We start from the raw sequence: 17,386 nt of genomic DNA on the forward strand, positions 1-17,386 counted from the left end.
TGATTTGCAGCATTTTAGACTGTTCCTTCATTTTTCTTCAAAATAGCATGTAATATTCTCCACCCACCTCCTCAAAAAGAAGTGGCCACCTTACACAAAAAGTTATGTGCTCATGCTCTCAGACTGTGTTAGACACACCATTAAAAAGTCTGAAAACCAATGAGGTTTGTAACGATAAATCTTATTTTTGGAAAGTTGTCTTGCAACTCAACAATACTTAAAGTCCAGTTTATACAGACAGTGCAATGAGGGGAGAAAAAAAAAATCATTCTTTCAGTATTATGTTCCACAAACAGCTACTTATTTCATTAAAAACCCACAAATATACAATTTCCCGTTTTATGGGAAGATGTTAACACAGGCATTCCTGTATCAGGAAAAGACTAACTCCACTTCTGATCCAAACAGCTGTCACAGTTCACCTTCTTCAAAGAGTACATACCATGAATAATGAATAGTTATTTGCTAATGGACACTTACTTTTGATCATAGTTTGAACAGCCTTGGCTGCTTTTTACAAATGAATTGTCTATCAAAGTACAAACTGATCTAAGAGAGAAAATTTTAGAAAGCTCGTCTGTATTTTATCTGTGCAGCAAAGTAAATACAAAGAATTAAAGAGTAGTTCTGTAAAAACTTTGTTTCTTCCTATCTAGATTTGAGTCAACGAGTAGAGCCTCTAGACTTACGGCTTGGTTTTCTTCTTTTTAAAATACCACTCGCAGATTTGTGGTTTAATTCATTAAGTTAAAGAATACCCTGCAAATGAATTTGATATTTTAGCATCTTCAAAGAATATTCACTTGCCATAAGAAATTCTAAATATTGCGTGTCAAGTAAAAAAAATGCCTTGAGAAAAGCCTGAGAAATTTCAGATGGCATCAATGAGGCCTAATTAATATTTAAACATATCACACATTAGAAGAGGCTTTTACATTAATCCAAGCAAAGCATTACTTAAAAGAATAGTTAGAAAATTCAGTATAAAGTTCCTAATGATTTCAAGAAAAGGAAGCTTAGCTTTACTTGGAGTACCCATTAGGGAAGGAAGATAAATACCATCACAGAACTGCAAGATCTTGAGGTCTTACAACAAAACCCGACATGTGGGCTACGAATATTAAACACTGTCTTCATTTTTGAGAATAACTGTATATGAAACCCATTTTCTCTTTCAGGAGTGGTATGGAATTAAATGATAATTTACACTCTGCTCTTGAGGAATCCCAAGTTTGCAATTAAGAGCAGCATTAAACAGTAAGATTAAGACATGCAATGAGGCTCACTCTAAATATTAGTATATGCAGCATCTGGACCAGCTTTTGGACAGAGGTAACTCTGTGGGTGCCTCTGCATTACTGTGGTAACTTGGGTCAGGAGTGACCTTCTGAAGTAACCATCTCTCCTTAGTGTGCTTCGGTTCATCATTTTTGTGATTTGCACTCCAGCCTCAAACAGGCCTTCAGTCCACGTGGCCAGACTAGTGCTAAGTCAAAGTAAAAACTAAGTGACCCTGTAAGATGTCATCCCATGTGGACCTTGGTCATATATGACTTCTGCACTCACTGTTTCACTATAGACCTACACCTTTAAGTTCAGTAAGACTCCATAGGATCAATACAGTTGGGCCACATTACTAGCTACAGTGGACACTGTCTGCAAGAGAGACTATTTAACCCTCTCAAAATACATGAGCCTAGTCCCTATGACTTTCAAAAATGGCTTGAAAAAACAACAGAATCACAGAACTGTTGCAGCTGGAAGAGATCACTGGTGGTCATCTGGTCCAAACCCTGCTGAAGCAGGGTCACCTAGAGCCAGTTGCCCAGGATGATGTCCAGACAGCTTCTGAATATGTCCAAGGATGGAGGCTCCACCACGATTCTGAGCAACCTGTACCAGTGTTCAGTCACCCTCAGAGTGACAAAGTAGTTCCTGATGTTCTTGTCCTGCCATTGGGCACCAGTAAATATAGCCTGGCTTTGTCTTCTTTATAGCCTCCCTTCAGGTATTTACATACATCTTGAGAAAATCTCAAGGAAGTACACCATTGGCTAAGAAACTACAAGCAAACAAGTGTTCTTTCCTAAATTTATTCTTAAAAATGTCATTATTTTCAAGGCAGCTCAAGAACCTCACTCTTGATTTTAACACAGCATTTTGTAAAATCAAAATGCCACATTAAAAAAAAAATCTTAATTTGCAGTTCTGGGATAAAATTCTGCCTTGAAAGTGTAGCACATTTTTAATACAAAATTCAGTAGAAGTAACAGTTCAAACAAGTAAAATGACAAAAAAAGGAGGAACACACTACTAAAAATGCTATTTTTTCCTGCACGCATTTAATTTAAGGCAGAGGGCTCTATGAATTAATAATACAAATAACTTTTTATTTTAAAAAAATGGTTTATAATAAGCTATTTCAAACACTCCTTTGAACCATGTATTAAGAGATGAAGGCTAACGTAAATGTCTTGTGAAACATATAAATTATACTTAAAGTATATATTGTTTCCCACCCCCATGCTCCCCGAGAGCTCTAGAGGTTATAAATGATAAGAAATAATAATAATCCAAATGGAAATACAAACATGCTCACAGTAGATTGACTGGTGTTTAGGGAAAAAGCACTTGGAAAGGACTCGGCGTCTAAGTTCAAATGTTTCGGGCAAAACAGCCCAAAGGGTCAACAAGAAAAGCAATGCTCTTCATCTTTTGATTTGAACTCTCAGTAGGTTTGTCTGAGAGAATAACTGGGGGAGAAAATTCCACCCTTTTATAAATCACCCACCCTACTTAGTGTTCTAATGGTTTCTTACACAAGAACTACCGTTTTATTGGCAGGTTATTAGATTTTGGACCAGTGTCATTTGACTAGGCAGGTATTAATAATAATGTGGTTTATGTGGTGCAGGGTCAGATTAGCAAAGCGCTGTTAACAGATGACAGGTTTGATTACCGTTTGCTTTAGGCAAGACATATGGATCCCTTAGGAACAGCAGCACAGGCTGGTGGGACAGTTTGCTGGAAAGGTCAAGAACAGGCATGTCAGTATCAAGGGACAGCAAACAGAATATTCCACAAACTAGCTTTGACAAAGTGAGGTGGTGGAGCCACGCAGGAGCCGTGCCGGTGCGTTTCTGCACACCAGCGCTGCCCCAAAAGGGCAGGCTCCATCTCCTGGGAGCAAAGCTCGCTGCTCCTCAGCCACACAGCGACACCATCAACGTGAAGCTGGAGGTGAATGGGCTGCATCCAGGAGCGGTGGCTTGCAGCTGGCTTTGAGACCTTCTCATCCTGCTCTGCTCCCTGGTACATGGTGTAACGCAGGCTACAAGATCACCTATGACCAGGCTCCATGGTCTACAGTCTCGTCGGCCCCCAAAAAACCTCAAAATTTCTCCATGGTCTTCCAGGCCCAGAGCAGTTGCTGTACACCTCACCCATGGAGAGAAAGTCCTTGAAGCCCCTCACAGGGCTGTCTCCCACCCTGGTCATGGTACAGACATCCTCCCCCAGCCTGCGCCAGCCCCCTCCACTCTGCTCTGTACATACACGCGCCAAGTAGTGCAACCAGATATATACAAAGCACTATCAAAGGCACAGGGGAGAACCCAAATCTCTAGTTCACTCTGCTAAATCTTCTTGCTACAAAAAATACACTTCGATGGGTAAAAAATATTGCCAGAAATATTTCAGAGGTAGCAGTATTTTATCGGGGTTTTGTAAGGAATTTCTCAATACACGCATAAGGATGCTCAATTCACACTAAAAACGGATAGATCTAACACAGCTGATAAAACTAACCAAAACATTTAACAAACACATCTCATTTTAATGCTAAACTACTGCTATTTTTATCAGCTGCAAGGAACAAATACAGTAAACATCAATAATTTCAAGTAGTTTTTTAATTTGGTGTCCTAGAAAGAGGAGGAAACAAGCTCACCTTGATTCTTCGGATTCTGTTTCATCAAACGAGCTGCCAGCAAAGTGAGAGGAAACTGGTTACAACAAAATTACAGTTACAAAAACCCCAGATCCTTTAAGAACCATCAAAGGGAGCAACCTTTTTCTCGTCAGTAGCTGCATAATGTAGTGTGATGAAATAAGTGTAGGAGATAGTATCATTACACAACAACCACTACTTGGAAATGACAGCATCCATTCACAAACATATCTATCTGTCTGTCTGTCTATCTGTGAAGTGATGGGGTACACTCCCACGGAGGGTATTGGCTGATGTCATTAAGTGAAAACTACAAGTCTGTTAGCTTCCAATTCACTCTGGAGAGCACTCTGGGCCACAGAACCCTCCAAGTGTAACAGGGTCTCAAAATTACCTCCACTGTTTTCAACTTGACTTCTCTCCACTGCAGATCCACACAGCCTCCCCAAAAGTGCAAAAGTGCCAGATAGCTTTCTGGGGAGCTAGTTCTGGTAACACTGCTGGGCTTTCCAACTACGAAAGCTTGCACAGCAAAAGAAGTTATTCTCCCTACAAATCTTACAGCTGGAGATGGTAACAGAACTTCCAGTTACATTGTTTTGGGTATTTCTGTCGTCTTTTGGGTATTTCTGCAGTAATTACACTCATGATAATCATACTGAAATTCCTTTCTCCCACTCTGATCAAGAACCCTTCCTGTGGAAAGGCAATGGGGCCAGTGGGGTAGATGTCATCAGAAAGGTGTAAGACCCCGTTTTCAAACACACAGAGGGAGATCATATATGATCACAGAATTGACTTCTATGTTGTCCAGATGCTATGGCCATAAAACACATGCAAAGGCTTTCATGCAACTTTAGTGAGTGTTCATGAATATCTTACAAAATTCATTTCAGTAGATACTTCAAGATCTATGAGAAAATCTTATTTTTTCTCATTTAAACTCCTCTTTGCTTTCCAAGAATACTACATTAAACCTCACTTCTGTCTTTGAACAGGCTGGATTTATTTTACCACCTTTTGGGGATATGTAAACATACTTAACATGAACCTAATGCCCATTTATTTTACAGTGTTAAGAGTTGGCAGCAAGGCCATTTTAAGTCAATGGAACTGCATCAGCATCGAGTGGATATGGGACTTTTGGCCTCCATATATTTTTCAGTAAATGTGAGCTTACCCACAGCTTTCTACTTTTGGCAAGGTAGGTACATGGCGAACATTCAGGAAATCAAGAAATATTTTAGGGAGCTCTTCATTTTCTAAAATGACTGTCTGTGGAAAAAAAAAACACAAATAGAAACCCAATTTTTTTTAATATTTTAGGTATTGCACACTTTTATTCAAGTTACGAAAACATTTCCCACTCGCAACACCTTTCAATTCTTCTCTATTTTTTATCACCTATTTCAGAGTGCTTCATTTCAATAGGAAAACCACAATTCTTAATGAATCACATATAAATGCATTCAGCTTATGCTACTACATTCTTTTTCACCTGTCATCACTGATACCAAGCTAGATGCCTCTCAAGCAGAGATGTCTGACTGTACAACTAAGTTATTGGCCCACTCATTTGTGAATAAAATTCTGTTTATTGAAAACATAAAATAAAACAGCTACAGCTCAGTGCTTTCGCATTCATCTCACTGAAGACTCCTGTCTGGCACATTAGTGGAAAAAGGAAGTCTCCACTTTGTGCAGTTTTATTAATGCATGCCTTGATAAACACTAACAAGGTGAACTCTTTGCTTGGCTTGACAGATCAGCTTCAACATACTCCTTATATCTGCTCTGTGATTCCAAAAGACAAAGCGCTGACCAAAGAGCTGCTGGCTAGACCCGCACATTCTTCCACAACGACATAACGGCCGGACTTATCCTCCTTGGTTTTTCCATTGGTAAGATGATTTACAACTTTTAATGAATTAATTACAAGTACACTTAAAAATATATAGCAAATAAGTGAGATGCTTAGGTGCATATTCATCATGAAAGTATGATTTTTAAAGGAAATAATAGATCTCTGACAGTTTCATAGAAGCAGACTGAAAATAATTGTTGATCTTTAATCTTCATAAGACAAGCAAAACAGTTCATAAATTCAACCAATGTCTCACCTGAAAGATTAAGCCCCTGTTTATTTACTGTTCATAATGCCATACATTCTGATAACACACATACTTCACATGCAAATGAAAGCCACAAGCTCTTCCCTGAAGAGCTTTCCTTCATAAAGGCCTGGATTTGGAGTAAACACCTGCATGGAAGAAACCTCACTAGATTTATAAATAAAATTACTTGTACCAGTAAAGCTATCCACATTCATTCTGTTCATTTTCACAAGCTATGTTAGGAGAAACAAAACCTAGAGAAGAAACAAGACTGGTGATGGGAAGAAACATTACTCTGTTTACATTCAGGAGGTAACTTACTTCTGTGTGTGTATTCTCTTACACTACAGTATCACTAGGGAGACACAATGGTATGTAGAGGACATAGGATCACACACAAAAAATTAAGTTGGAAGAGACAACTAGAAGTCATCTAGATTTTATACCAGGTTTTATAGCAAATGGTTTGGTTATTCGTGTAATTAAAACCCAGTAAGTGTAAAAATTACATAAGATGTGCATAGACTTAAAAAGAGAAACACATTTGAAAACAAAGTTATTTGAGAACTGGTTCTTGTTTTATGTTACGTTTGCAAATCTGAATTCAGAGTCTACACTTCTTTAACACCTGATGCCATCACTAACGAGTTTGAAAAAAAGCACAGGGAAAAATGAACTTTTCTGTTCTAGATTTTAATGGCTGTAATAAGCAGGGAGGTCTGAAATGTTGGCAAGTGTTAAGCCTTTCAGTTCACCTCTGTATGAAGATGCTGCATTAAAAAATGCCACTTAATTTGCATATTGCAAGATCAGCACTCTGCTGCTGCAAAATTTATCCTGTTCTGCATTCAGGTTATGCACAGAAGGAGGGGTGGATGCCGATGCATATTCAGAGGGTGTGTGAACTGCATAACAATGTGTAAGATTTGGTCAGATAAAATCATCTTGCTAATTATATGCAACGAATAACTGCAAAAACTTGTATAAAGATGTTTAAGGGCATCCAATGCTTACGTGCAACCTCAGACTTCTTGACAGCTTATTCCAAAAGTTGAGCTGGCTGCTGAGGCCAGTGATTTCCAGGGAAGAAGAGAAGGCTACATCACTGTAAAACTCCAGACAGCTCTTACAAACCTATTTGTTTCTACTTCCCCTCACTCCAGATTAGTATGTCATTCTATTTCTTTTAGGTATTCTTCACGACATGTATCAAATCACCTCAAACCCTTATAATCCTACCCTGACCAAATATACTTCACAAAAAGATCTAAGAAAGTAGCATCCGTTTTAGAGTATTAATCCACTGTTGTGGTTTAACCCCAGCTGGCGACTAGGATCACACAGCTGCTCACTCATTCTCCACACCCCTCCGAACAGGACTAAGGAGAGAATCGGAAACAACAAAAAAAAAACCACTTGTGGGTTGAGATAAGAACAGTTTAACATGACAGCAAAGGAAGAGAAAATGACAATGACAGTAATAATACTATTATTAATAATAATAGAATTTACAAAACAAGTGCTTCACAATGCAATTGCTCACCGTCCATGACACCAATAGAATCATAGAATCATAGAATCTTCTTGGTTGGAAGAGACCCTCAGGATCATCGAGTCCAACCATAGCCTAACTCTAGCACTAAACCATGTCACTAAGAACCTCATCTAAACGTCTTTCAAACACCTCCAAGGATGGCGACTCCATCACTTCCCTGGGTAGCCTGTTCCAATGCCTGACAACCCTTTCCATGAAGAAGTTTTTCTGAATATCCGAACTAAACCACCCCTGGTGCAACTTGAGGCCATTTCTTCTCATCCTATCTCTTGTTCCTTGGGAGAAGAGAACAACACCCTCCATGCTACAATCTCCTTTCAGGTAGTTGTAGAGAGTGAGAAGGTCTCCCCTCAGCCTCCCTTTCTCCAGGCTAAACAGCCCCAGTTCCCTCAACCGCTTCTCACAGGACTTGTGCTCCAGACCCCTCACCAGCTCTCTCTAGTCCCTCAATGTCCCTCTTATGATGAAGGGCCCAAAACTGAACACAGGATTCGAGGTGGGGCCTCACCGGTGCCGAGTACGGTGGCACAATCACTTCTCTAGTCCTGCTGGCCACACTATTCCTGATACAAGCCGGGATGCTGTTGGCCGTCTTGGTGACCTTGGCACACTGCTGGCTCATATTCAGCCAGCTGTCAATCAACATCCCCAGATCCTTTTCTGCCTATTTGGTCCCAAGCAGCTGTCTTTGTCCCCCAGCCAATTCCAGTTTCTATACTGAGCATGATGTTATACAGTAAGCAACAGTCCTTTGGCCAGCTTGGGTCAGCTGTCCTGGCTCTGCTCCCTCTCAGCTTCTTGTGCAGCTGGTAAAGGATGGGAAGCTGAAAAGTCTTTGACCACCTGGCAATAACTAAACCATCAGAGTATTACCAACATTCTTCTCATACTAAATCCAAAACACAGCACTATACCAGCTACTAGGAAGAAAATAAATGCTATACCAGCCAAAACCAGGACATCTATATAGTTTGTTAACTGTCAATAACTCTGCTTTGGTAAACAATAAACTTGAAAATGTAGAATTTGCAGAGAAGCAAACAGAATTTTCCACTGCACTGTATTTTGGACCCTGTATCTGTTGATTGGGAATTTTGTCATTTCCATAATTTTATGAAGGCAGGAATGGCTGCACTGCACAAAAGAGGATTTTTCAACTGATTTAACATGACATACATTTTAAAGAAATAAAAAATCAATGAAGGTACAAGTTAACTATACTGAGAAGGGGGCAAATTATCTTCTGGCTTGATTTCATTGGCTTCAATAAAAAAAATGGCCAGCATAAAATCCGGCCATTTAATATACATGGTAGCAACCAAAGGGGAAAAGAAAAAAAAAGGGGGGGGAACAAGAACCAAAAAAGCCAACCACACTGGTGTGTCTGTCTAGCTGCATTTTCTACCTCTGGTGGTGATGCTAAGTGAACATTCAGAGAAAAATCTAAGCACTCTCAACTTTCTTTTTCAAAAAATACTCTTAAATCGGAAAGAAATGTTATCGTTATTGGCTTAATTTACCTGGAACAACCCATAACACAATGGATTTTTTTCTTCTGACTGAAAACTTGCAACAAATAGATTTTTTTCAAACTTGATGATCTTTAAATAATAGCTGAGCAGAAAATGAACCAGTTGGCAAAGTCTCTAAACAATTTTCTATAATTTGTGATGTAACATGCTCAACCATAGCCTTTGCTCAAGTGAATATATTGGTTTGTAAACATGACTACTACTTTGTTTGCTCTACAATCAGAAACTTAAAGATACCTATTTTCAAAGAAACAGAACCTCACAATTAGTTTGTTAGCAATTTCTAATACATCCAAATTCTAGCAAGATCATAGCAATGAGTTTCAAATATGAGAAGAGTGCTAAGTAGACTAATTTAAGAAAAAGACAGCATGTGTATTTCCTTCCTAAAATAAATACCCCTCCCCTCCCAAAGTAAAACACCTAACACAGCTTCTGGCAAGTGATTTGGGAAGTGACTCCAGAAATATATTTTTCAAACTCATTGATTTCAGCTGAACTAAGAGTATAAGCACCATATTTTCTTAGAAAATCCTGAAGAGTGTTTATCTGTTACTGTCATGCTCTAATGAACTACTCTATGCTTCAGGAAAAACAAAACAAAACAAAAAACCCCCAAAAAACTAAACCACAAGGCAAAGCCTGATGTTTACATCAGCAGAAATGTCTTTTTCATTGAAAGGGTGCAATTATTATTATGTAACACAAATCACAAAAATCCCAATTTTTCTACCTTATCAGTTTCATAAAATCATGTTCCCTAAGGATGTCATTGATTAGTTGCACATGTTCTTTCAGTGACATCTGAAATACTTAATTGTCGGTTATCTTTTCTCCTTCAGCAAGTAAAATATAGTCACAAAGTTCCAAAGGGACTTGTTCTGCCTTAACCTTAGCTAGATGCCATCATGCAGTGGAAAACAGTGCTAAAATATCACAGGATAATGCTCTCCCAGAAGGGAGACATATAAACAGCATAATGATTTCCCATGAGTTTCCTTTTTAGAAAATTGTCACTAAAGCCAGGGTAAATGGTGACATATCTTCACAGAGGACACTGCGAAATCGAACACTGGCATTCTAGTTAGGTTCAAATCTACTCATCAGCCAATTATAACAGTAACTGAACATCTTGCTGAAAACCTGAACAAGCCCACTTCGCTAACCTTAGGAGATCATGCCACAGGAATGCATTGTTTTCACAGATTTTTATTATTATTATTGTTCTTAATGAAAAAATATTTATAAAGTAATTTCTTACAATCATCTATCATACTTTCTCAAGGTTGCTGGAACAACTGTTGGAAGGGGAGAAATGAGAGTGGGGAGCTGAGTTACAAGGTTTTTAAGAGTCCTTTCAGACTTTTCCATTCAATCGGGTTTAGTTTGAAATGCTGTATTGTTAGGGTGAAAAAGTTCATGACAGTTTTTCCTCTCTTCACAGGGAAAGATGCTTCACAATACCTAATTCAGTGGTGCAGCTAAAATGGGGGAGAAGAAAATCAATACATTCCAGCTACAGTAAGTAGGCTGGAGTGTCAGTCTCCACTGGGACCAAAACCCACATCTTTTAGAACACTTTAGAGTCTATATTCTTCTAGTAACCTGCTTTTCCTGAACTGCTTTACACAGTCCAATGAAATGATAAAAAGGTTACCAAAAGAACATATTAACTAAAAACCAAGCAGACGAAGGATCCAGACTTCTAAGACAAAGCTTTCATTTTTTTAAGTAACAGCCGATACAGCCATGGTTTTTATTACCCATTATGAAGAACTATGAAGAAACTCACTCCCTTCTTCAGTGAGGATGTCATTATACATTATGAACTATAATTATTTCTAAATAGGTTGTCATTAAGCTCTCATGGTAAGGACTCTTCACTTTTCATTACTACCAGAAACATTTACTGATGGGCAGTAAGAACAGAAAAAGGTTATCAAATATGCTTAATACTCTGTATAAAGATACAAGAAGCATGCAAACACATAGAGTGACACAGAAGTGATGCTCCATATGAAGTACCAGTTAGCTAACACTCCCAGGCTGCATGTCAAAGGAAAGTCCAAGTAAAAGTGCCATCAACACAGTGGAGCTTGAACGTGAACAAGATATTGACTGTACGTATTACATGCCAAAATACTTCCAACAAGGATTCATAAGTTACTATCTGAAAGTTAATGTAAAGTCACAAGAGTGAATAAAAAAATAATAATAAAAAAAAGAGGTGCAGAGGGGAAGGTAGTGAGTACTTGAGTTGGAAAGCTAGTAAATTACACATTTACAGTTCCAACTACCTTTTAACTAAGTGTAGAGCAGGTTGACTTGAGGCCAAGTGTACAAATATTACCCATTTGATGTGAAAAATACAATACTGATTTTTTTTTTTTTTTTTTTTTTTAAACTGGGAACATAATGTAGTGGGAGCAAACTGAATCTCTCTGCACCAAAATAGCAGAGTAGCCCTAGAAAGGTTAGAAACAAAGTGCAACAGACTACGGTTCCTTTGAAAAATAAAAGTAAAAGGAAGCAGTCAATATAATTTCCTGAGACACTGCTTGAAGGATTGGAGGTTAAGACAAAGCGGGATGAGAAGTGAAGAAATCAACACAGCAAAAGGAAAAGAAGCAGAAGGGCAGGATGAGTTAACAATATTTTTAAAAAGTTAGCAGAAACAAGACAGGCTTTAAAAAATAAGTAACAGGAAAAAGTAGTACAGAGAGTAAGCAGATCCAGTAACAAAATAAACGTTGACTTTAAAAAGGCTGAATTTAAGTGTTTTTTAAAAGTCAATGGACCACTAAGACAATGGATAATTAACACGTAATTAAGACCATGTCAATAACGTTGCTGATAACAAACAGGTACAGGAATACCTTAGACAATAAGATATATATCTATCAGTAGATCCAGAAAATACACATCTAGGACAGTAATGAAATTAGATACTTATGCTTAGAAGTCATCTCAAGAGTACAGGGGAAGAAGGCTTGGAAAAGAACAACCACATTTACAATCCAGAATACAGCAATGGGTAAAGCAGAAGAGGTTTTAAATTTGCAGTACTGTTTTCTGAAAGATTAAAGGAACTAAATACAAACATGCTATAACAGAAAAAAAGAAAACAGTATTCAGGTTGCAAACTATGTCACCTGGAAAGTTTGGAAACTGGTTTTTTTGGGGTTCTCACAGTCAGATGTTGTTCTCCTTCCACACTGATGCTTGTGCACTGAGGAGGAAGTTGGACGGGGAAAAAAAGGCAAAAACCCACAACAGTATCTGATCAGGTAATTAAAGACTATTATAAATACCACACTACAGCAAATGAAGCTGGTACTGAAAATGTCAGTTCTAAATTTTTCCAAATTTGCAAGTCTTTCTTCACTCCTAAGGCTATTCCTCTAAATATTGGGGTTTAGTGCATGTTCCTGTCTTCTTAGTATGTGAAACATTTTCTTAGAATCACAGAATCATTTAGGTAGGAAAAGACTACTAAGATCATTGAGTTCAACCATAAACCTAACACTGTCAACTCCACCTCTAATCCATGTCCCTTTGTGCCACATGTACGTACACATCTTTTAAACAGCTCCAGGGATGGTGATTGTACCACTTCCCCGGGCAGCCTGATTCAATTCCTGACAACTCTTCCCATGAAAAAAACTTTCCTAATGTCCAATCTGCAACTTCCCTGGTGCAACTTGAGGACATTTCTTCTCATCATTTCTTCTCACTTGCTACTTGGGAGAAGAGACCAACACCCTCCATGCTACAATCTCCTTTCGGGTAGTTGTAGACAGCGATAAGGCCTCTCCTCAGCCTCCTTTTCTCCAGGCTAAACAGCACCACTTCCCCCAGCTGCTTCTCATAAGACTTGTGCTCCAGACCCTTCACCAGTTTCATTGTCTGCCTCTGAACTCTCTCCAGCATCTCAATTTCTTTCTCATGATGAGGGACCCCAAGCTGAACACAGGATTCAAGGTGAGGCCTCACCAGTGCCAAGTACAGTGGCACAATCACTTCTCTGGTCCTGCTGGCCACACTATTCCTGATACAAGCCAGGATGCTGTTGGCCTTTTTGGCCACCTGACACGCTGGCTCATGTTTAGCTGGCTGTTAACCAACACACTCAAGTCCTTTTCCACCAGGCAGCTTTCCAGCCCCTCTTCCCTGAGCGCTGCCTGGGGTTGTTGCGACCCAAGTGCAGGACCTGGCATGTGGCCTCATTGAGCCTCGTACTATTTGCCTCAGCCCAATGCTCCAGCTGGGCCAGATCCCTCTGTATGGACTTCCTACCCTCCAGCAGATCAACACTCCCACCCAACTTGGTGTCATCTGCAAACTTACTGAGGGTGCACTCAATCCCCTTGTCCAGGTCACAGAATCACAGAATGTTAGGGATTGGAAGGGACCTTGAAAGATCATCTCGTCCATTCCCCCTGCCGGAGCAGGAACACCCAGATGAGGTTACACAGGAATGTGTCTAGGTGGGTTTTGAATGTCTCCAGAGAAGGAGACTCCACAACCTCCCTGGGAAGCCTGTTCCAGTGTTCAGTCACCCTCATTGTGAAGAAGTTTCCTCTCATATTTAAGTGCAACCTCTTGTGTTCCAGTTTGCACTCACTGCCCCTTGTCTCATCACTGGTTGTCACCGAGAAGAGCCTGGCTCCATCCTCGTGACACTCACCCTTTACATATTTATATACATTAATGAGGTCACCTCTCAGTCTCTTCCAAGCTAAAGAAAGGTCACTGATAAAGAGACTAAACAGAACTGGCCCTAATATTGAGCCCTAGGGAACACCACTCATGACCAGCCACCAACTCTTCAGGCCTGGCCATCCAGTCAGTTCTTTACTCAGCGAAGAACATGCCTGTCCAAGCCATAAGCAGCCATCATCAAGCCATGAGCATTCACCACTGCCAGATTTAAACTCTGAAGCCTCAGCACATACTTTTAGTTTTGGTTTTTTTTTTTGATCCTTATCAAAGAATGTCTCTAATGGAGGTCATGGAATACACGTAAGAGCATTTGCTGCTTACAGTAATAAGTCAGCAGCATCATGCAGTATTCCTCTACAGCGCCTAAGGGAACTCACTGATTAATTTTCTGAATTAACATTGATGTACACCATACCATTTATGGCTGCTTTAGAACCAGAACACTAAAAAAATGACAAGCATATTCTTTTTAAAAAAAGAGTACCATAAGAGAATTGGGGATTTATAAACTAGTATGCCTGTACCATGGTAGTTAGTAACAACTACAATAAGGAGTAGAATTAGTAAGCACATGGATAAATATGTCTGGATGGAAAGGAATCACAGGGCTGCTGTTAAGGGAGACCCTGTTTCAAAATGTACTGCTATCCCTGAAAGGATCAAGAAGCACAGATAAATGTGGCCCTGTTGATACAGCCTACTTTCGTTTGGAAAAGGCTTTTGACAAAGACCCCCACCAAAGGCTTTACGGCAAACCTAGCAGCCATGATCCTTGCAAAGATAAATAAGTATTTACAAATTCTGAAAGATAGGTTAGGAGAACACAGCCCAGAGTGACTTATATTGGAAAAAAATAACAGTGACAGGCTTTAGACTGACCATTAATGATCAGAGGATTAGGATGCTGGGGGCTACAATGTATCCCTCAAAAGATAAGCTCACTATCCAGCAGCCATTAAAAAAAGGAAATAGAATGTTTATTAGAAACGATCAGAAAAGGAATCAATACATTATCATAAATTATTATATATTATTATTATAAAAAAGGAGAGGCTTTAGATGGAAGGAGGAACTTCTTCATGGAACAGGTAGTTGAGCCATGGGCCACATCACATTCGAGATGCTGAAAATTTACATGTGTTTAAAGAGAGCTGGAATAGACTGATGGAAGAGGAATTAATTGAACTGAAAATGCATTGAAATGAAGAGTGTATCAGGAAAAAATTAACAAAGCATGTTCTCTCTGTTCTCCCTCTTGTACCCTGCCTTTGAGCACCAATAGAGGCAGGCTACTCTCCCAGAGAAACCTCTGGTCTAACCTGCTTCAATCATTATTTTATGCTATGCCAGCTGAGTTACAGGGTTAATTGTACCAGTCAACAGTGGCAGATGGCTCTCCCAGAGAAGATGGAGGATGGCTGGAAGACAGCCAACTCACTTTCTCCTCCCTTCACTTCATTCATCCTTTGTGCCATTCAGGTGTTTGGAAGAGGCTGTTCCCACCTGCGAGTCCCCAACATGAAAGGTAATTTGCCAGCTTTTACATGACTATAGTCCCCCTACCTCCATCCTCTCACAGCATCAGTGTGGGTGGAGATTTGCTGAGGGGACATGGGAGCTCTCTGTTCTGCTTTGTGGAAGGACTACTGGGGACAGAGGACTGAGCTGGAGGCTGACCCAGTGGGCAGTCAGCATATCCATGTGCAGGCAGTGAAGAAGGAGTGATGCAAGAATGATAATCCAACACTTCTTTCTTGCTGTCAACTCTGAGAAGTTTTATTTTAGAAATACGCACGTTGCTTGAAGATTTGCAAAGCCAAATAATATCAGGTTAAAATGAAGATAAAACAGAAAAGAGATACTAGAACACAACAAATGTTTTAAGAAAACTGAAAACATCACTTGGCAAGACAGGTAAATACAGGTAAAACAAGGCAATGAAATATTGCTTGCTTTGTTTTACCTGTATTGAATAAAAACTATCTCAGAGAAAATACATTTCTTAATGTAAAATGACTGTTCCTTCAATTCACTAGGAGTTTTATGTCGACAGGCTGTGAGATACATTGAAGTAATTCACACTTCATTAAAAACAGTTTGATAGACAATACAGTTCTAGCTGCAATGTTTGTATTTTCATGTTTAAGACATTTAAAAATATTTTAAGAAATTTTCTCCTGTTACTATGTTTCATTTCATTTTTAACAGGACCTTGAAAAAAAATTGTCACCTATTTTTGCACAGAATATGTATACTATTTTTTCCTACACTGCCATGTTTTCTATCTGCTATATTCACTATGCTCGTAATTAGTCCTTTCTAAGAAGGAAAGCTATGAGCAAACCTGAAGAAAAGGCAGCGACTAAAGAACTAAGCTGTAGTCCATCCTTCAGAGCCAAATGCAACAGAATTATACCTCAGCAGTCAGAGAAACAGGAGTAGCTCTGCAGCATGACTGGCTTTCTCTTGATCCCAAGAAAACCTCTCTCTGGATAATGTCACAGACTGCTCTGTTAAGGTGTTGGATTGGATGTTGGACTTCTTGGTCAAATAATGTGGTTTTGGTCAAATAACACAGCTTTGAAAGAACTGAAAAAGCCCACAAAAATACTGAAACATTTAAGAACAGCCTTGAAATAGCATTTTCACTTATTTTTTGCTTCTTAAGAAAAGTCCCCCAGCTCTAACTCATTCTGCTGGTTTTGCTGGGAATAAGGAAAGGGTCAGGTGGTTGATGAAGACTGAGGAAGTTAGCTATGAAAACAAAGTCTCGCTCTTCACAAGAATGACAATTCATGCAAATGTCATATCAAAAAATCTAAAAATAATCTGAAGATCATTTCTTTGTCTGCGTTGTTTCCACAAGGTACTGCAACAAGAAAGCTATTCAACTCTACAATAACTTCGTATTTTGTCTCCCTGATATTTTCTTGTCAGAGGTCTTGGGTCAGAGTAAACTCTTGAGAAATGACTCGACATTCCCTTTGAAACTAATTAGACTAAGCAGCAGGTACTCACTCCAAAGTCCAAACAGGAGAATATAGAAAGCACAGGGAATTCACTGCACCTGGGGTTAATGAACTCATTGTGTCATTTTTGCAGAGGTAAAGAAGGGAGACCGAATATATTTAGATTTATATGGTGGGGATTTTGCTTTTAGTTTTGAGTGTTGGTAGCACTTCCAGCACAAAATGTGGTGTTGAATAAGAACTCTAGGTTATTTTACAATGTTGGAAGAGTGACTGCAGGGAAATCAGTAAGCTTAACTAAAAACTCTGCAGCTCACATTAAATTTTAATCAGTTGCGTGTTGCATTTGCAAGATATTTACTTACCTTAAGTAGCAAAAGCAAAATATTTTTTCTTTTTCTTTTTTTTTTCCTTGAATTATTAATACAGTAACAATTTATTCTGATATCTTAATTCTGTAGTTAATGAGGTGGTGGCTTACACAAGAGCAAAGCATCATCAAGTAAATTTTGACCACTAACAAACTCAGAAATAAGAGAGACAAG

The 17,386-nt window shown here is 39.0% G+C and overlaps 1 protein-coding gene across 2 annotated transcripts in view; it reads right to left on the reverse strand.

Annotated features, from left to right (window-relative positions):
- The window catches only part of SNX24 (sorting nexin 24), a 93,014-nt gene that overhangs the window by 2,636 nt on the left and 72,992 nt on the right, over positions 1-17,386 (reverse strand). For both annotated transcript variants that reach the window (XM_065656998.1, XM_065656997.1), the window contains 3 exons: positions 5,130-5,224; positions 3,950-3,982; positions 2,960-3,024 (listed from right to left, as the gene is read on the reverse strand). In XM_065656998.1, the coding sequence (XP_065513070.1) occupies positions 2,960-3,024; positions 3,950-3,982; positions 5,130-5,224 (193 nt within the window). The remainder of the gene's footprint in view (positions 1-2,959; positions 3,025-3,949; positions 3,983-5,129; positions 5,225-17,386) is intronic.

The sequence above is a fragment of the Caloenas nicobarica genome, chromosome Z (genome assembly GCF_036013445.1).
Source record: "Caloenas nicobarica isolate bCalNic1 chromosome Z, bCalNic1.hap1, whole genome shotgun sequence".
NCBI lineage: Eukaryota > Metazoa > Chordata > Aves > Columbiformes > Columbidae > Caloenas > Caloenas nicobarica.